Below are 21,118 nucleotides of genomic sequence, written 5' to 3' on the forward strand. Positions count from 1 at the left end.
CTATCAGTGAAATGCAATACCAATTCCCTTGAGTGGTTCACTTTTGAAATTCGTTTGTAAAATGATTATACAAAGGAGTCTTTGCAAATAACAACAGCAGCCATATTTTCAATCCTAAAAAGATATTAGGGAGTGAAAATTTGGTCTCTTCTGGATTTGTTGGATGACCAGATAATTAAAAAAAAAGCTGAAAAGGTCCCAGCCTTACACATGGAGTAAGGCAGAGCCGCACAAGGAATGTTGCATGAAAAGAACATCTGCAAAGCTACCCTCCTGAGGAAGGGTGCTGGATGTACTGCAAGGGCCAGCTTTGCTTCTGCTCAGAAACTCTGCAATTCCCTTTGCAGTAAGGCTATCTTGAGCTGAACCGAAAAATGATGATTCATAGGGAAGCTGTGTCCATTTTAGACTTCAAAGTACAGGCTCCGTGGCACCACAGGAAGTTTCGAACTTCTGCCGCAATACTTTCCTGTCTCCCCTCTTTAGCTAAGAAGCCCAGCAATAATTTTTTCACAGTCAGAACAGGAACTACACCATGGTGACACTTGGGAAGCCTGGCTGCTTCCAGGATCTCTTCAATGCTAAAGCTCAGGACAATATATTCTTCAGGGACAAAGCAAATTATTTATCGCAGTACCACTTTAGTCAGGATTTTGCCTTTTGTATTATTAGTTAGCAAAAGAAGAATGGTCTGCTCACCAGCTTGTTGGGGTATCGGAGTAACACAGGTTGGACAGGGACTCGTGGAACAAAGGCACCTATAGCCACAAATTAGAACTGATTGTTACAACTAAGCTTAATACAACAATTGAGAGTTTTAAATTATTTATTTCAGACACGGTACTTTGAAGGAGATATTTTTAAAAATGCAAGAATGACAGGTGGTCTTCTTCAGATTTTTATTTGTTGTTCAGTTTGGTTTTTATATATACTGTAATTTGGGTTTTTTTGTTTGTTTTGTTTTGGGGTTGATTTTTTGTTTTGTTTTTAAATCAGCAGCACAACTAGCAAGATTTCAGGACAGAAAAGGGTTCAGCCCCATTTCAAGGAGAAAGCTGCCTAAGATTCCTGGGCTGTTCAAACTAATTTTCTGTGCATTATCTCCCCACTGGCAGGCATTAATTTCAAAGGATGAGATGCTCACAAGGCTTTCAAGCATTTCCTGAATCACTCTGTGCTCTGATCATCACAAGTGATACAGATCTGAGCATGTAGTAGTGGTTTTGTAACTTTTCTACCCAAGACACTGTAAAACAGTTAAAATTATGTTGCTCTCCTTTCTTAATTGAAGGGCAGCACAACAATCTAACAAAGCCATAAAAAACACATTTCTGTGTTAAAAACGGTCTGTTGTCCTGGCTTGCTAAGCACTACGCAAAGTGATTTTGTAGCTTGGTTGCTAAGTCTTGTGTGGCAAAATTTACAGGAATCTAAGATGGCCCAACTGTTAGCTGAGATAAAAGAACATCACGGAAGTAAAGTTCACACATTCATCTCTTAATAATCACAGTTGGGTTTCTGGGTAAATAAATTAGATGAAAACTGTACCCAGATAAAAACCCCAACTAACTAACCATATGCGTCATAGATGTTTTGCATCCTACACAATAGCACAAACCAGAGAAGTAGCTGACTAGTATAAAAGAGTGGGTTTAGCACCACTGAAACTTTAATAATATAGGGATTACTACAGTGCTGTTGTGGATGACGTACCTTCACAAGTACAGTCCTTACTACAACTATCAAATTAATATCACATATTATTTTCCAACAACAATGGGACAAAATCTCTCACCTTGTTTAAATGTGATCAGGCAAGATCGGTTTGTGCAGGTGCCTTCTGGGAAAATCAGTATCTTGGATTTAAAGAGAAAGAAATATATATATACACACGTATACATTTCATAAAAGGATTATACTTTAGCATCTGTTATGCACAAACTGCTGTTATGCAAGCTTTGTGACCTGTTGTACTGTATTACAAGAATATCATTACTGTTTCAAAAGGAAACAAACGAATTTATGAAGGATGTCATGTTATTAACCTGGTCCATCCCGATTTGGAAACCACTGCTTTCTAAGAATGGAGTTCTGGGGAAAGGCCTTTATCAGTTCAGAAATACTGTAAAAAAGGCTTTAAGTGTTTCACTCGAAATTTCAGTGCTGGTAATAACAGAATTGCTCCTCTAAGAGCAGTTCCTTATTGAGCTGCTGGATGTATAAATATAAGTCTGGGCTGAATGGAAGTGCATGAGGTACTTGGGCATTTACAGGCAGAGATGCTATCAGAGAGATGCCAGCTGTGATGAGATCACAGCTTGTGTAGCAGAGCAAAAGACATAGAAGGCATGTGCTGTGAGGCAGAGCTCTGAAGGCATTACACACCCCAGCAGCCTCTGAACCTCAGTGACTCAGGCACACCAACACCTAGAAGGTTTCTGAATTAGTGTCTCAGATAGTACATTAAGTGCACTGCAAACTGCAATGTGACACACTGAATCCAAGCCCCCTGTGGAATTCAAGAAAGCTTTGTATTTCTCGTATCACTGCAGGATCATAAGCAGCTTTCTAAAAACACCCCAGCACAAAATCTGGTCTGGATCAAGTGTTCAGGGTGTGCTCCCACTTCAGTCTGAATGAACAGGTCAAGGCTAGCTGTGAAAGAAGCCTCAGTAGGTCACACCCAAGGGACACAGACTGTTCAAGGGTATGACAAAGACAGCTGCACGCAGTGAGTTACAGCCAGTCCTCCACTACACTTCCTGTAATCAGAAATTGTGGCCAGGGCACAGGACTAGGAATCACCCAGTGATATCCTCAGCTGCTGACTCAGTCTTGGAGATTCCCAGATTAACTGACTCATAATCTATTTATGCCACAATACATATCTAGGTTTCATCCCAAGTGCAGCACTGGTGCAGGAGCCAATTTCCCTTTCCTCCCCATGCTGCTTTCAGCACAGATTAAGTCTACCAGGGCATTCATCCATAACAGTTTAGCACATCATAAGCATCAGTGTAGTTGGTAAGCCCAATATTAAAAAAATTTTTGCAAGTGCATGTTTAATTGAAAAATATAAAAAAAAATGGAGGCTCTAACAACATTTACATCAGCTTAGAAAAACACATTTAAGAGTCAAATTAAAGTAGCCTAAGTACCTTTAGTAAGGTACTTATGAAGTAAAAATGTATATGTGTAAATAATACCATTACAAAGAAAGACAACAATTGGTACTGGCTGGATTTAACTGATCCATTTGTCACAACTCAACTCCTTTGGGCAACAGACTCTTCCTCTCTTAACCCAGTCATATACCTGAGGTCTGACTTCATCTTTTTTTAAGAATCCTATCCAGCTGGGCACTGGCGATACTGTGATGCACAATGAACAGGGAATATGAATCCATGATAGAAGAGAAGAAAGTAGTGTATTTACTACCTGTGGCCACTGGCCTCTTGATAATGCCCGCTTGGTAATCTCGGCGACTGTGTTCTTCCGTGAATCAGGGTCTTGACGAGAAACTGCTACAGGCTGAAGGGAACTTAAAATTGCTGTCAAACAGATTTTAAAAAATTGTCTTATATTAGTGCTTAGAAAACACATGGGTTCAAGGCTTCCTTGTAGCAAAAGCTTGTTATTCATATACTAGGAGACAGACTCCACACAAACAACTTTCAGACTAAATTGGTAAGAGTGTTATTATTCTCCTCTTTCTGCAAAATGGGAAGCAAGACACAGAAGACATACCCGGCCTGCCAGCTGAGGAGCTTTACAGTAGATATAGACATGCAAAATTCACCCCAACACATTCTAATAATATTGCTGTTATTTTTCACTAAGCATTTCCACACAATTCTAAGAGAGTGACCTGACTGGGTCTCCTCACGGGCCACACTCAGGTCTAACTCATGCAGACTGCACCCAAAATGGAGTTTTAGTCTTCCCTTCTCAGTTAAAAAGTATGTACAGCTTCTATGTAAATTACAGAAAAAAACCCTCCTTATTTAATCAGAAGTCTTCATCAGAATGTGTGGACCTTTGTGATGAGAAACTTGGCAAAGAATTATCTTCTCTGTCCCAATCCTGTGCTTTTAAGCTAAAATCAATACATTATCTGTTCATTTCCTTTCTACAAAGACACTTTGCTATGCTGCCAACTGAGTTTAGTTCTGGGTTACTGTATAGCCAGCAGAAAGTCTACAGCTGATTCTAGCAATAATGCAAACAGGGATTCTTTTTGTGCCAAAAGGAGGAGGAAATAATAGAAGCATGACTCATCTGATCTTTTCCATTCTCTGCATTTCCTTTTTGAGTAACTCCTGTTTTATTTCTTCCTGGTCTTGCTTCCATTAAAAAAATCCATAACAGTGCCTGCAAGTTTAATCTTGTAAATGTGGTATTTTCCAGACTGCTGTAGTTTGGGTCTGTTTTGAAATAACCTTCACTCACATTTGTGGGCCACACTGTTAAAAGACAGCAGTGGAACGGATTTCTTGAGCTACTACTGGAAGAATTAAAGAGAAAGCTTCCAGCCCAAGCAGCTACAAAACATGTTTTCAGTATAAAACAACTTCAAAATTATATTATATTTCATACCTGAAAAGAAACAGTTACCAATTCAGAAAGATAACATGTCATAGGAGTTTCACTGGAAATAATTTGTCAGTATATTTGGAACCTAAGGACTTAAATGTCTTCCCCTAAATCACTTTAAGAGATAAAATTTTTGGCCTAATGTCAAGTTGCTGACTTGTAACGTTTCTTTTTTTTCTTAGTAAATACTTACTGCCAAATACTGGAGTTGACAGGTTCTCTGCTCTAGACACTATTGATGGCATTCCAGTTAGGGCACAAATAATGGCATCAAAAAAGCTGGAATGAGGAGCTGCGACAAAGATTGGGGCTTCTGGCAGACTTGCTACTTTCCCCTTCACTTTGACTTGGAATCCCATCAGGAAGTACCCTGTACGAGTCAGGCAGGAGAGGGTTGTCTGGATCATCCTCCTTGTAAACAGAAACACAAAAATATCATCCAGCTTACAGTCAGTATTTATTTTCTACTTCAAAAGAAAAGCCCCTCACAGATTTCCTAGTTCTAACCAGCACTGGGGCCCTGCACAGGGCACACACCAGGAGAATGGAGGGCTAAAGGGGAAGAAGGGAAGGGGACATCACCTTTTCCTGATCAAAGATAAGGCAATGCACAGCACTTTGTGAAACGCTCCTCCCAGGTACACTATTTCTCATGCCATGTGTTACAGCATTGTAGCATAACACCACTGTGAGGAGAGTAATTAGCAGATTCAGTGCCCTTTCTGTAAGAATTTACCTAACAGTACCTAACTGATTCTGTTCTTTTACTATCAGTTTTAAACCAGAAAGATTAAATGACAATGTTCCCTCACTGGAACATGTTCCCACAGTAGGAGACATGTTCCTTTCATGGGACTCTCTGTAACCTTTTGGTCTCATTAGAATTCACCTCCTGTGTCTCCTCCTCCAGCTGCCGTGCATCATGGCTAGAACAGTACTTTGAGGTCAGAAGTGAGTGACTGAAACCCAGAACCCAAAGAAGCAGCTGTGAAATACCACTTCAAGGGCAATGCAGCTGAGACAGGAGCTGTCAAAGCTAATTTTGTCATAGAATCATAGCATAGCAGAAATGACAAAGGCTACACAGGACCTCAGCCTATGCAGTGCTACCAAATACTTGCTTAATGAGTTTCTTTTCTCAAATATTCCTGTTAGTATTATTACTGAAGTAAGTCCTGGCTTACAAATAGGCTATAAATATTTTTCTACTGAAAATCTACCAACTTAAAAACCTCCCCTATTGTAAAATACACTCATTAAAAAGTTGCTTCATCTAAATGGGTAAAATTAAGATGTAACTGAGGAATCCTCTTTAATTGAAAGAAGGAGTAAAAGGAAAAAAAGCTTCAGACCCTGGCTTTGTGTTGTTAGGAGGAAAAAAAAGCTTAGTTTTCACAAATATTGGTCACTTTTTTACCTTCTCCATCCTTTTAGTGGCAGAAATCCTCTTCCAGGCTGATGAAAAGTTGCAATTGATGCAAACAGCCAAGCTAGCAGTAAAATCAGTATGATGCATATGGCACGGAGGGGAAGCAAAATAATTCCCTGCAGAACAGTCTGGAAAAAATGAGGTGAAAAATCTTAAGATCTCTCAACAGAGATGGCATGGCTATCTGTATAGTTACTTCACAAGGATTTTAAAATCATACCAATAGTGCTTTATGATTTAGTAAGGAAAGCTTTAATGATTCCAGTGCTCTTATGGCAAGTCACGGTACTTCATTTTCACCTTTGAGTTCCTTTTTCAGGTAGAACTGGAATATCTGAGTATTTAGGTTTTTGAGTTGGATGTAGCTAGACACAGAGGGTAAACTCAGTTTGCTGGCTCCGGTTTATATTTGGTCCTGGTCTGCAGCATACAACCAGCTCAGATGAGTCTGCCCAGCTGACACATATCTCCACTACAGACATTTCTATCACTGCCTGTCTAAAAGTCAAGTGGGATCATTAAGATGACTAATTGTACTCTTGCCCTTTCAAATGATAAATCTTGTGTTGAGTCACAATATTGCTGCAAGTGATCCTCGATACTGCTTCATGGAGTTGTGCACACACAACACAATGTCATTTCCCCTAGCTGGAACTTATGCAAAATGGAGTTTTTAGTTGCCCTGATTGCAAGTAATCCTCAAATATCAACCCCAGCCCTTCCATAGGAATCTTTAGCTTGCATATTTTCACACACAGCTCTAGGAAACAGGTGTATTGGCACAATGCTGTACCATGGCAGCTGTGGTACAGGACAGGGCAGGAAGAAATTCTTGTTTTACCCCAGCACACTAGGTTAGAAACTGCATCCTGAAGGGTGGCCTTTATGGTGCAACAAGCACTGTGCCGCCTGAGCAAAGCCAAGGCTGGGAGGCAGGTGAGCACCATTAGCAGGCAGGAACCAGAGCCCAGCATTCCTGGAAAACCAGTAAAGGGTTCAGCTCCCTTTGGCACCTAATCCAGCCCAGCTGCCACTCACTGATGAGGATCGGTTTGCGTGCAAACCTATGCACAAAACAAAACACACCCCAAAAGAACTGTAAAAGTGATATTTTAAAATTTATTTGGGCTGTTTCTACAAGTCCCTCAAAACTTATCTGAGCGTGTGTCACTGGTCACAGACTGACAGCTCCACCAGCTCAGGTGTACAGGAGAAGTTACTGAAGGAGAGTTAAGTGAGTTTAACTTACACTTGTGAGCTTACTACCTCCTATGCTTTACTATTTTTTAAGGAAATCTACAACTGAACAACAGTGTTTCTCTCTTCAAATCAACCTTTCTAGTAAGCACTTTAACAATGGCCTCTTACTGTACAGAAAAAGCAAGGCTTTTTGTAAGTCAGTTTCAAGTGTAGTATATTTGAAAATAAGCATCTTAGTGTATAATTTATCCAATTTTTTGATATAGTCAGTTGTTTCTAATTCTCCTTTCACCAACACAGTCATTTCCCTCCACACCAAATCTCTTCCATCTTCATTTAACATCCTCTTACCATTCTCTTGTCAATATTCAGGAGAGGCTCTGCCATCTGGCTCTAAACCCTCTGACACTGATGAGCATTAAGATGAATTTGGGGCCTTCAGGACTTGGTTGTGTTACCACAGACACAATGACAACAGACCAAACATGACAGTAGATACACAGAGTAAATTACGGTAAGCATGATAAGCAGGTACACTGTGCTGATGTTTATGTTCTGCAAGCACTGCCAAACAACGTGTTTGACTTAAAATAACATTTTTCTTTATATAAAAAGGAATTTATATGTACTGACCTAAAATGAAAAATAAAGGCTGCAATAGCAAAAGCAAAACAATCCCTTCCTCAAAACTTTAATAAATTCATTAATCTGTTTTAGGCAGATGCACAGGTGGTACTGATTTACTGATGCAAGCTATTGGCTTTCTAGGTCACTGTGTAATGAGGCAGAGTCGGTTTCTGCTCTGTCAGCTGCAGAACAGGGTAAGAAAAGGACAGAAAAGAGAAAGGTCAAGATGGACTAGAAAAAGGAAAGTATAGGAGAAAAACATACAGAAGACAAAATTTAGTAACTAGTGAGTAGGTTCAGAGTCATTCCAGCTTCCATACACTAATCACCAAGATAGAATTATTCTGAGTCATCCAAAGAACCTTTTCCCACATACTGAATCACCCATGTACTTTCTGTTTACTGTGTCTGCAATAACTGCATATTCTGTCACTGCAGTAGCCCTGGCAGTCCAGGTTCCACCTCCCATAGCTGACTACCTTCGATCAATACATGGGATTACACTTCCAGTGATGGCAGGAACCTGGGAAGCAGAAAAGCAGGTCTATCAGAAAGCCACAGGATTCCACTTGAAATTTGTTCAACTTCAGCTGCTGTCAGGTTATCTAGGAAGCAGCAGCAGAGCAGGCTGGGGACCAGAATGAAGCTCAACCCGCACTGAAATACTTTGACATCTGAAGCTGTGATCAGATGGACTGTCCCCCACAGCAGTACACACAGGGCAAGACAATGTTCCATGAGCATCCAGAGGATGTCACAGCCCTGCCAGGCAGTCCAGCTGCTTGCTTCCAAGCATGGGGTTAAAAATACTGCTTTTAACATGATAGTTGTGCCATTACACAGTTCACCATTGCAGAAGTTAGTGAGCATCTCTTCTGAGTAAACTGGAATCCAGTAATGACTTAACCAGAATTTGTGCTTTGCATTTGCAATTCAGAAGTTAGTGAGCAAGTGAGCAATCAGGAACAAAAGAACTAAAACTAAACCCCAGGAAAAATCTCAACAATGAATTGCAGCCAACTTCAGTCAGAAGATGGAAAACAGAAGTATTTGACAGCTGTTTTAAAATCTTGTTTGGCACACGAAGATGTTTAGCACAGCACAACTGATCCTTGCTTTGCACATTACAAAGAATGACAAAAATCTCATTAGCTTGTAAGCTATTAGCAAGGATGGCAAAACACTGCAAAATCTTCTCATTCCACTTTTCAGTCTGACTGTTTTTATATTTGAAGCTGAATGAAATGCAAACAGCTACCCTGTCTCACTGTCAAGTTCCATTCATCAGGCACACGGCAGCCTTTACATTCAAGTTCACCAACATACTGAAATCCTGCTGAGGACTCCCAAAGAGGTTTTGAAATTGTGTGGTTTTATTGGTATATGTTAAAGGAATAGTACAGAATGGGGGGACATAACAAAACTATTGTTTAACATGCAAGAATGGAGGAACGCTACACTTGACACAAATGGAAAGAGAAGGGAGACTTCCCTTTTCTGAAGTTTATAGTAACACTGTCTGGTAAGGCCTTGATTCCCAGCAGATCCGATGGGCAGTGCTGAGCAAGAGAGGAGCTGGGGTTTTCAGTACAAAGCAGTCAGCAGGAAGTATCCTAGTCCTTATGATTATAGGGGGCAAGGAACAGAAGGGAGCAACACATGCTATGAAAAGGCTCTCTCTTGTGTGTTCTCCTGCTTTACAGTTCTGTGGCTGTTTTGCTCCTCAGCTCACTAGCACTAGGCCCAGACCCAGGGTGCTTTTCCTTCCAGGTGCATTATGGAGCTCCCTGTAAGATGTATCTTGTTTTAAGACACAACATGTTTTTCATCCTTTCCTTCTGAAGGAAAAAAGCAGGGTATATTTATTACAGTAAAAATGGTAATAGTAACTTAAAAATGCAAGCTTTTGAAAGTAGTCTGTGCATCCTCCAGAAAGGACAGTCAGCACAGAAAGCGGTCCATTTCTAGAACCTCATTAAGAAACTGCTTTCCTCAGGGTTCATGCCTAAAGCTACTGATTCAGATGCACTCTAAATGCGTTCCAGGCTGCTAGTAAAACACAGAGGATAAAAGGATTTGAAATTGTTTTCCAGGTTTCTCACATTTCCTCTACCCAACCACCTTCAGGGCAAACATTGTTTATAACTTGAGGAAGATCTACACGAAACATAAAATATTTAGTTGTACATCAGCTTCAGATATTCCTAACAATCAGCAGAAAATGCTGTAATTTCACCTGCACACTGATGTCTTCATTGTCCTCTCTCATATGTTTATGTTTGGTTCATCAGCTAAGTTTTAAAGAAATGTTTCTTAAAATCAAAGCTTTTCTAGTTGTATGAGTACCCTGCAAGTGTTGTGTGTGCTTGTCTACAAGTCAAACTGGGACAGCTCTCAGCTCAGAGGCCTTATTCAAGTCACCCAGTGACACCAGCCAGTAACGCAGTGGAATACAGGGTACCATTTTTGGCTGTACACCCTGCAAAAAATATGGAACCAAGAGATTCACTCCCCAACACAAGCTTAAAATCAGCCTAAAGTGAGTTAAGCATCTGAAACAGCATGACTGAAAAAGTTATCTTCTGTTTTAGTTTTTCGTATCAGAGGGAAGTTGTCATCCTCACTCAAGAGCTGAGGCATCTGACACGACTGATGGATGGGCAATATTTCATTCTTGAAACAAGACTCTCGTTTTCTCTAGGAGTGACATGTTATCAGCAATGATTGCAGTAATATTTTTCAAAGGCTTAAGTCTTGTGTTAAAAGTTTTAAGTTTGAAGTTTACAAGCCTGTGTGTGTGCGTTGAGCAAGAATGCAGCTTATGGACTCTGAAAAGCGTTGGCTTGAAGAACTTAATTTTAAAAAACAGTGACTTTTTTTCTGCTGGTCATCTTTTGCATCTTTGACCGTTTACATAACTTCTGCGTGTATGTGCCCTCTATCTCTATATTAGATCGGAACTGTGCCGTACAGGGGAAGGAAATGTCCTCACTAGAAGCCTGTTCCCGGCAAAGCCAGGAGCTGTAGATGCGGAACAGAGCCGGGGCCGCTCCGCCGCGGGCTCTGCGCGGGGCACGGGCGGTGCTGGGCAGGCCGGGCCCCGCAGCCCTGGCTGCCGGCGGCACTTTCAAACCCGGACCGCTCACACCGCGCTCTGCCCTGGCAAGGGGGGTTCGAAAGCGAGCGGTGTCCCCAGCCCGCACTGCTGCCAGCCCGGCGGAGCTCGGGGCGCGGCACGGAGCGCTGGCTCCCAGGCGCGCCCGGGCTGTGCCGTGCCCGGGGGTGCCGCGCCCGCCCCGCCGCGCTCCGGCGCGCATCCCAGCCCCGGGCGGCCCGGCCCGGCCCCGGCGGGTGTCCCGCCCGCGCTCCAGCCTTACCCGCAGCTTGTCGCCGGCGCTGAGGCGGCCCGGGTGCACGAAGGGGTTGAGGACGGTGGGCGGGTTGAAGGAGTGCTGCCTGGGCAGCGGCAGCACCCGAGGCGCCATCGCCGCCATCGCCGCCATCCCCGGCGGCTGCGCATGAGCCGGCGGCACAGCCCGGGGCCAGCGGCTCCGGCCGGCCCTGCCCACCGCGGAGCCCCGCCTCGGGCAGGTGAGGGCGGGCGGGCCTGCGCTGGCTCCCGCCGTGCTGCCGAGGAGCCGTGGCCGAGCGGGCTGGTGCCTGGCGCAGGGATCCCTGTGCCCGCAGCCGTGCCCATGCCCACCGCGCTGGCCAGGGCCGTGTGCGCGCTGCAGACACCGCGGCTAAGCCGTGTTCGCTCGGTGCGAGCGCAGGGCCATGTTCGTGAGCAGCGGCAGCAGCGCGGGCCGTTAGCTCAGAGAGGAGAGGGGCGAGCGCGGTCCTGGCACACGGCAGAGGTCGTTTCTAGGAGAATAGTGCGTTTTACCACTGCGTAAGGCTGGTGCAGAGATTCTGGGCTGGAGCACGTGAGGTGTACAGGTCCGCTGCAGCCTTTCGTTGCCCACGGGTTCGTTCCCTCACACCTGCCCTCAGGGATGCGCCAGGAGCAGCTCTGCAGGGCTGGCGGTGCGGGGAAACATCCTCAGGCACCTTCTGCCGGCCAGCCTGGCGGTGTAAGAGCCACTGCTGCTAGTTTCGAGCCAAAAGGAAGTTCTACCCTGACCAAATTTAGGAAACAGGCTTTTGGGTTCTCACGGAAATCCGCTCCAGTGGTGGGGCTGAGCCGCCAGTCTGTCTGCCCAGAGCACTGCACTGAGGCTGCTGACCTCCTGCGGGACATTGGTTCAAACACTTCCTTCTGTTGTGGTGCTTTTCCATTTCTCCTTCACACGAAAATATTGGTACTTCCTGGCACAACAGTAGTCCGTGTGTTGTCGGACTGTTCATATTGCTGTAATGAAAGTAATTATAAACATCTCGTAGTTCAGTTCCCACTATGACGTCTCTGCTTCCACAAAGATACCATCAGCATTCATAAAACCTAATTATTATAAAATTATTATTTGTGTTTTGCAACTGCAGGTGCTTAAGCAGTAGTCATAATGATCTATTTGGGCTAACTGAAGCCTGCCTATAATGGACGCTTGATGAGTGTAGGATTTCCCTTGGCTGGTTTCCAGGATTTCCCTGTGATTGCCAGTCCTTGAAACCAGCACTGTCCTCTGAAAAAGCCGAGAGCTGTGAATGAACCAGATCAGCACAATCATCACAGAAAGTAAGGCTGGGAGAGCTCCAGAGGAGAAAGATCAATTCCACCTCCATCACTCTTGGCAGATGATTTTACAAGCACTTTTTAAAACCCCATGACTTTGCTAGCTGATCCTTTCCAGCACTTCTCTGGTAATGTCTTAAAATTATTTTTTTCTGTATCTGAGAAGCATCTGTCTCATTGCAGATAAAATCCATCCTCAACGGATGCAAGAACTGTTGCCTTTCCTCTCTGCAGCTAGTTTTTGCACACTCAATGTAGTGTTACAATTCTCTTTGAGGTTTCACCAGACTAATGTTTCCAGATTTTCCTTCTCAGGTCATAGTTTCTACGTATCTGAGCATTCTTAAAGCTTTCCTCTGGCTTTTCCCCAGTGAGTCCACATCTTTCTTGAGGTATCTAAACTGGAAATACTACTGCTAGGAGGACTGACCAGTGCAGCTGAGTGGGCAGGAAGGATTAATTTGTGTCTGACAAATTATATTATTATATCACTATATAATAGCGTCTGCTTTTTTTGTCACTAGCCTGATCCTATGACTCACACTGTGGCTTTGCAGACATGATGCTTTTCATATGTAAATTAATGTTTCTGGTGACTTGTACATTTGTTAAAAACAATAATATTGATTATAAACCTTTTACTCTTCTCAGGCTGATTAGCCATAGCACCATTCAAAAGGCTTAACATCACAAGTACCAAAACACAGCACAATGCAGAAAAACTTTTAATGTTCAGAACATGTGAGAAGGTGCGATCATATGTTATTCTCTGGCTAAATTGGAGACATCATCTCTTTTGAATAATAATTCCTTTTTAGTCTATGAATCTATGGTCAATTGAATCTTGATCAATGGACCACAAACATAAAACACCACCAAGCTTTTGCAAAGCTGATACCTGGAATCTTTTTCACCTATAGGTGTACAAGGTGCTAAAGATGGACATCAAGGGAATAACAGCATTACCTTGCTACCCTTTTTTTTTTCTAGGTTAAATGTATTGCTTTAGTTCTGCAGGTCACTAGGACAATGCATATTTTTCCTGAAGAGCTTACCTTATACCCTTGGTTTTGCCTAAAAACCGTAGAAGAGTGGCCCTACAGCAGGTGTAGCTTCTGTTTAAAATATAAGTGAATCATATCAGTAATACATGAAAACCCAGTTTGCATTTCCATAGTGTAAGACAGGAATTTTTCTCTCTTATAAACAGATACAGCTTTTTAAAAAGTATATGCAGCTTTGTAGTGTTTAATATAAATTTTATATATACAGTTTAGAATTAACTAAGATATTTTCCTTATCATAGCTGCCTTTGGGACAGTTTAGTCTCTTCCTCTGTTTTGTGAAAATATACTCCAACTTATCTTTTTTATCATTAAGAATTTAATGAATCTATAGTGACTTCAAAGTAATTCCAGTATATATCAATTTTATAAAATGTTCAGTAGGCAAAAGCATATACTGCAGAATATGAAATATTTGCAAACATTTTTTTTAACTCCTCCATCAGTAATTCCTAATCTGAACCAGAGGCTGAAAGAAGTTGTCCTTTTTAACATTTATCTGTTTAATTTGTTTTGATCAGGGCTGTTGTTTTACCTTTATAAAACGTGTACAAAGGCATTTTTGATACTGAAATTGAAAACCTGCTTGGGTTTGACCTGCTCCCTGCTGGTGTCTGACAAAAATCTGCCATCTCCTGGCCCAGCTGTGTAACGCTGCTGCACATAGCAGTTAGGGAGCATCTGTTCAGTGCTTGTAAGGAAAACAGCTCCTCTCAAGGACTTGCTAAAAACCTTCTTCATGCAAAGGGCCATTCTGATTTTCCCCTTTCTTCCTGTGGTACAAAATGTGAACTACATGGGAGAAATGGGTATGAGGACAGCAGTAGATTGCCATGTGTTTCTGTTGTCAGTATTACAGCTTCTTCCTTTCTTTCGTTCTTTCATTCTTTCATTCTTTCATTCATTTGTTCATTCATTTTTTTGTTCTGTCGTTCTTTCTTTCTCTCTTTCCAGGCCATGGTCCCCTAATGCCAGTTCAGTTTGTGCCTCTCTCCTGGAGCAATGCTTACTAACACCTTCTAAGTGCCCATCTGGGCACAGGTGACAGCGTGTTCTCTCCAGAGATCAGGGCAGCCAAAAAGTGTAATACAAGTCACATGAAGTTTGTCTTCCTCCACCTGGGACAGTCTTCCAATGTCACCTAGGTAAGCTGTGTTATATCCCTTATATTGATGCACATGAAGTGTTTGCTTGCTAAGTTTTCAAATGCTCCATTCGATTTGAGAGTTGTTTCTAGCTGTTTTTATCAGAGAGAAGTTGCTGTCCCCAGTGTATTAATCATGCCAGCCCATAAGTGCAGGTAAAATAGTCCTAGTGTGCTGCACCAAAGAGGAAATCTTCACACTGAAAGTCCCTTGAAGCTTCTTCTGCTGAATTCCTTTCTCTTTGCAGTGCTTAATGGACATAAGGCAAATAAATCAGAGGCAAAAACCTAATCACTTCATTTAGCAAGTCATACCAGATAATGACTTCTGCAAAGCAAGGCACTTGAGTAAATGCTTAGCTTGTGTGGTGTTAGTCTCAGTGGAGTAGGTAAGACTTGGTTAGATTTTTGGTCCTAGACAGGCAAATAGATTGCTGAGCCAGCTTTGTGAACAACTTAGGAAAAAATAGCACTGGCTCTTGCTGATGCTGAGTGAAAATAGAGGCAGTATTATCTCAGGGAGTCCATTGGGTATGTCCCCTTGGAGAATCCTCCTTCCTCACCTGAGATACCTGCAGAACTAGACAACTTGACAAGAATTTCTCTTCTGTTCCTCTGGGTAAGGAAAGCTCTAGACTGATGATGGGGCATCTCCAGCTCCCAGTGCTCTCAAACTGGCACCTTCCCTGCTTATTGAATTAACTTGAAAACAAAAGAAAAAAGTAGATTTACAAGAAAATGAGAGACTCCAGTGATTTGTGTGAGAATGAGATATAAAATTAACAGTTGGGGTTTTTTCCTTTGAACTGAACCCAGGAGCTTCAGTAAAGTTTACCCTATTTAAAGCATTAATTAGGGAGCTGACTGTACATAAAGATAAAACAGAACTCTTAAAAAAATCTCTAGGGACTCCAAAAAACCCAGGTTTGTCTACATGAGGCAAAAGAATTTTAATTAGCAGCAACTGAATTGAAGTGAACTGATATGAGCAACAAAAAGAGAATTTATCCCACAATGTATTCAGAGAACATAATTGAATGTTCATTAGCTAAGAGTTATATACTGACTGTTAATGAGCAGAAATGAATATGTATTATTTCTTATTAAGCTGGAAATATATGGAACTAATTGCATTTAAATATAGTAGCTATAAAACTGTGTTTATTAACAGTCACTACTAAGAAGAGGAAAGGCATAGGTGAATTTATATTCTTTACTGCAGTATCATTTTAAATATTTATTATGCTAAGTGATAATAATACATAGCTTTTCAGGGAAATGGTTATTATGTTGTGCTAGTAGGACTCGGTGATGCCTTCATTGGCATAGGATTTATGCTTTATTTATTTTAAATTAGGGAAGGCAGCACAAACAAACAGAAGCTCTCGGATTCCTCTAAGACAGTTTATTATTGCTTCTCAGGATGAGGCTCCTCTGTTACTCATGATCAAATGACACTTGGCTTCTTGATATCATGCCATGATAATAATCTCAGGAGAGAGTTTTGTTAAGGTTTCTTTGTTGCAGATACACTGCAAAGAGCCATCTTGTTATTAGGTGTGGTGACAGAAGACCAGAATGCATTTGTGTTAACACACTGGGTGTGCTGTGCATGCACCCAGAAGGGGCTCATGCCTGCCTCAGGCTCATGTCCTAGGCTGAGCCTGAGAGGAAGCTGGTAGGGCATGGTGGGGTACACAGGGAAATGTGAGAGACTGAGCAGTCACAGAGTTGTTTAGGTTGGAAAGGTTGCCTGCAGAGCATTTGGTTAGTGAAGAGTGCATGAGGAAGGGCAAAGCAGAGGGAGGGGATGACACAGCTACCCTGACTTAGGGCAAGGTGTGAAATTGAAACCCTGGTGTCCAACAGCTCCTCAGTCTTGGAGTTTTGTCAGATGAGGGGTGGTGACTTTGCCTGAACATTTTATGGCTTTTGCCTTGATTTCAGTGGTCTCTTGGGAAAGGGGAGAGACAGTAGACAGAGAGGGAGAAGGAAAGGAGCACTGACACCCTGAGTGGGTGCAGAGCAGCAGGGAAGAAAGGAGTGCCAAAAAGAGGAAGTTCTGTAAAAATGACTCAGTAGAAGTCTGATGGTTTCCCAGTGTTGGGTTAGCCTGTTTCCTTTGGAGCTGCTGTGGAGTGCTGGACCAAGACACACCTGCTCCTGACTGCAGGCTTCACTGGCATCTGCAGACAAATTTGGATTTACACCCACGATTATTCTTTGCAGTTAAAAGGCCACATCTTCTGCATGGCAAAAATAGATTCCTCCTGCTCAGTTTGTAATTGAAGGATGTTTTGAGCCTGCAATCAGGGAAGGTTAGCACACCTTTGAGCTAGTCTGTGCATTTGACATCAGCGCTTTAGGCAGTGATTTGGTGGAATTTAGATTACTGTCTTCCTGCTTAAATGGGAAAGTATCTTGTTTGGTCTGAGTCAAATTAGAATTATTTTTAATTTTGCAATTTATCCTTTTCTGATAAAATTATTATAGACTGTTACAGTAACCAGTGGTCCTACCTTTAGTAATGTGAATTTCTATTTATGAATTGTACAGATGTGCTTTTACTACAGGATTCTTTAGCAGCAGCAACAACTGCACACAATTTTCAGAAAGATTGCAGCTTTTCCCCTATTCACAAGAGGGCGATAAATCCCCAGTCATCTTTATGCAGCCTCCAGTAAGTGCTCACTGCAAAATATCATAAAGACCAGCTTGCTTTCAGAAAACTGATATATATGTATATGATATATGTAGAATATTGTGATGCCTTTGTTTTGGTTTATGGGAAGTTTAAGCTATGCTCTGTTTCATCCCACTGTAGATCCTACTGTCAGTAGAAACTAGATGTGGAAAAATTATTTATAATATCCACCCCCACAGACTGCAAGTGCAAGTGTTTTCTTCATGGTACACATACAGGTATTAAATTCAGATGAATGTCAAGCACATAATAAAAAAGCAATTTTCAGCACACCATTCAGGAGAATTTCCCATAGCCTAAATGTTGTTGTGTATGTTTATTTCTTCCTCATAGTGAAACTTCCTTTGGTAATCAGAATCTTCTATTTCTCAATGTTAATCTTTTTCTTGAATTAAGGTATCTTTTGTCTTGAACCTACCCTTTAAATACAATGTTGTTTCATCTAAATACAAGCCTTTTTGGGGTGATAATATCAGTATGGAGAGCTGCCATAAGCACTGTGATTTCTCTCTTTGTGTGGAGAGTTTTGTACTATATCAACACACTATTATATTTCCAATATTTATATTTATTCACATTCACACCCATTGTCTCTTTTAAATGGTTTCTGTTTCACATTGCATAATAAGAATAATTTCAGGAGTTTTACACGGAATAAGGAATAAAGGAAAGAAAAAAGAACAACTGGTTCAGTTTACTAAATTTTATGTCTCTGTTGATGTTATCTGCGTTCATTCCAGCTCCTGTGTTTGAAGGAGCTGGATTTTTTCCAGCTCTAAAGCTCCATGACCCAGCCCATGCAATTTTTAAGCTGTCAGTATTAGAACAAATTCTTAATAATTTACAGTGTAGTATGGCCTCTGAAGAATGTTTTCACTCTGTATCTTAATATGAAAAATAAATAAATGCTGAAAGTCTCTAGCAATGCACTGAGGCATTTGCTCAATGTGTTGGTACAGCATCCAACTGAGTATAAGGGCCTCAACTAATGTGACTTCCTTAAATAATAAGACAAGTCCAGTACTCCTGAGGCTCCGTCTGCAATCTCAGGGCAGTTCAGGGGCTGTCTCAGCTAGCTGAGACAAAACCACCTTTATATTGTCTTTCAACAGCTTCAGCTGTCTTTGGTTGCAGAGACTTAGTCTTGCCTGGCCCCTTGCCCAGTCACTGATTACCTCAGGCCTGCAGTACGAGGGAACTGTTAAAAATCAGGGCTACCAATAGCTTATTTATTTTGATATTATCTTGCCTGTAACAACCTTCACAATTCAACTCCACCCCTCCTCCAGTGGTGCCTGCAGAGGCTGCACCAGCGCAAGAGCAGAGCTGTTCCTGAGTGTAACACTGGTTTTGTGTTCTGACACCTCTGATGGAATCAGGAGCAGGACTGGGAAACAGGCAGAACTGGGGAGAGATGTGGATTGGAGCATAAGGAAGAAAAATGTACCCTGTTTCAGTGAAAGTGGAGTCTGCCTCGTGCCTTTGCTAATCACTGGACGAGGTCTACAGCCTCTTCCCTGTTTTTTCTCATCTGTAATGCCAGAGTGCTTTAATGGGTGTCTTACAGTCAGTACTTCCCAGGCTGGGAGTGCCACTGTAAACACAGGCTCCTGCACAGAGATTCTCTTAGTACAGCCAGGCATTTTGGCTATTTTAGTGAAGACCAAAATTATATAACAAACCCATGTGACTGTGTCTGCTGGTTTACTATCAGCTTTCCTTTGAACAGCAGCAGAGTTCTGTGTGCTTCATTAACGTCTCCTAACTGCCTTGGCAGATGCAGCCCCAGTTCTGCTGTGTGTCTGGGGGTATGAAAGTCTTAGTGGGGCACATTCAATTGTAAATATGATCTGCCTCACAGTAATGTATAACTCGTGTGTTTCCAGCTAAGGAAAACAAACCTCTTACCACAAAAATGTGCCAAACTCTATCTGTATGTCAGAAAGATACTTAAGTCATATTTTTGTCATACTATTTAAAGTTTTAAGTACACCACAGTAGTAGGAGAGTAAGTATGCAGATAGATCAATTCTTTTTATATATTTTCAAGAAACAAAGAGGAGTTGAGAGTGAACAAGAAAGAGTAAATGAGGCATTTCCAACCAGTTCACTAACTGTGACTCAGCTGAGGTATCTGATGAGAATAAGAACTTGGTAACTAGAATTAAGGGGAGAGTGGAATGCATGCAATAAACCCTTTTTATTTAGCAACTGTAGGAAGATGTTCTCCAAATTTAGATAATTTTTTTAAAGCTTATGGGCTTTCATAGTGGGTAGGACAATAAAATCATCAAGAACTTGCTTTAGCAAGCTGAAGATTCAGTGGTCTCCCTGACTGAACAAAACCACTAGGAAGCCCAGGATACACAGCATGGGTTGCACCAAACCATGAAGTCACTTTTACTGGATTTGTTGATGTAAGTGTGGACATGACCAAAGACTGTCCCTTCTGTACTGGTAACAGGTATCTGCTTTGCTAAAACCAGTTTCTGCTTCTTTAAGTACTAACCCTGAAGCCATTGTAATGCTATTAATACAGCAGGTATGGCTGCAAGATTGTAAGGAGAGCAGCAAAATTTAGGTGAGCACAGTTAATGCTAATGTAATCTGCCCTGAGCCACACTGCATTTTCATTTGCTGAGGGTGAGGACACCAGGTGATTTAAAGCAAGACCAAGTATTCCTGCTCTTTAGCAGTCAAGACCCTTAAAGACTGCAGTTGTGTCTCCTCTGCACAGGTACTCACAGATATTGTTGATCTGACGTGCGAACCAGCCTAGAAATTTGCAGTGAAGCCCAAAGCAGAGATCTATTATGAGCTTTGGAGTACCTGTTTAAAGAAATATTTTTCTAGAGGAAAAGGGCAGGAAGGATGGAAACAATGAGTTTTGCAAAAAAGGAGTGAATGCTAGGAAACAGGCTTGCTATAACTTGGCAGTTTTCAGAGATGTGCTGCTAGTTGTGCCTGAAGAATAAACATTCTGCTTTTTCTGCTGACTGTAGCCAAAGTTTGTGGCCAGCCAAAAGGCAGGGGAAGCTCTGAGGAAGTGTGTGCGTGTAACCAGAGCATTTCAGATGCTGATTACAGGTGCTTTGTCCAAGCTTTTCATTCCATATTTCAAAGAAGGTTTGAGTCTGGAAACGTGCTGTGGGATTAGAAACACTGCCTAAGCTCTACCCAGCTGGCTTGGAGAAGCTTTTGGACACTGATATGTGAGGCAGGTTCAACACACTGAGATTGAGCCTTGAACAGCGAAATAACCTCTTTTTCCTCTGTGGAATCAGCTCACAGATGTGGATGTTAACAAAGGATTATGGAGCTGTAGCTCAGTTCTCATAAAGAGAAATGGTGATTAGTTACAGAGACTTGTGAGCTTACTGCCCAGCAGCAGAGGGGCATGGACCCGAAGGGGCTGGGTGTTGGAATTTCACCCATGCTTCACTGGGCAAAAGACAGCAACTCTGTGCTGGTTTTCCAGTCTGAAGTACGAAGTGGTTATCTTACTGGAGGGATTGAAAGGCATAATCAGTTGTAAAATGTATTGAAACAGAAAGTGCAATCTCGGTGCAAAGTGGTTTTATCTACTGCTGCACACCCAAAGGATTTACTTTTGAGGTGGAGACACATTTCTTAATGCCTGTGATATGTACCGAGACAATTGGAAATAATAAAGCCTTGGGGTAGT

General features: G+C 42.0%; 1 protein-coding gene and 1 long non-coding RNA gene across 2 annotated transcripts in view; one reads left to right on the forward strand and one right to left on the reverse strand.

Moving 5' to 3' along the window:
• The window catches only part of LPCAT2 (lysophosphatidylcholine acyltransferase 2), a 29,728-nt gene extending 18,226 nt beyond the window's left edge, over positions 1 to 11,502 (reverse strand). Inside the window, exons 1-6 of the mRNA XM_085071839.1 lie at positions 11,227 to 11,502; positions 6,011 to 6,150; positions 4,787 to 5,004; positions 3,439 to 3,551; positions 1,796 to 1,856; positions 700 to 758 (exon numbers count right to left, since the gene is read on the reverse strand). Coding sequence (XP_084927965.1) covers positions 700 to 758; positions 1,796 to 1,856; positions 3,439 to 3,551; positions 4,787 to 5,004; positions 6,011 to 6,150; positions 11,227 to 11,352 — 717 coding nt within the window. The 5' untranslated portion in view covers positions 11,353 to 11,502. The remainder of the gene's footprint in view (positions 1 to 699; positions 759 to 1,795; positions 1,857 to 3,438; positions 3,552 to 4,786; positions 5,005 to 6,010; positions 6,151 to 11,226) is intronic.
• Positions 11,503 to 14,524: 3,022 nt separating this feature from the next.
• LOC146432284 (uncharacterized) overlaps positions 14,525 to 21,118 on the forward strand; it is a 560,777-nt gene continuing 554,183 nt past the window's right edge. Inside the window, exon 1 of the long non-coding RNA XR_014854530.1 lies at positions 14,525 to 14,730. This is a non-coding gene — a long non-coding RNA (uncharacterized LOC146432284). The remainder of the gene's footprint in view (positions 14,731 to 21,118) is intronic.

The sequence above is a fragment of the Lichenostomus cassidix genome, chromosome 11, assembly GCF_008360975.1.
Source record: "Lichenostomus cassidix isolate B80296 chromosome 11, HeHo_3.0, whole genome shotgun sequence".
Taxonomy (NCBI): Eukaryota; Metazoa; Chordata; class Aves; order Passeriformes; family Meliphagidae; genus Lichenostomus; species Lichenostomus cassidix.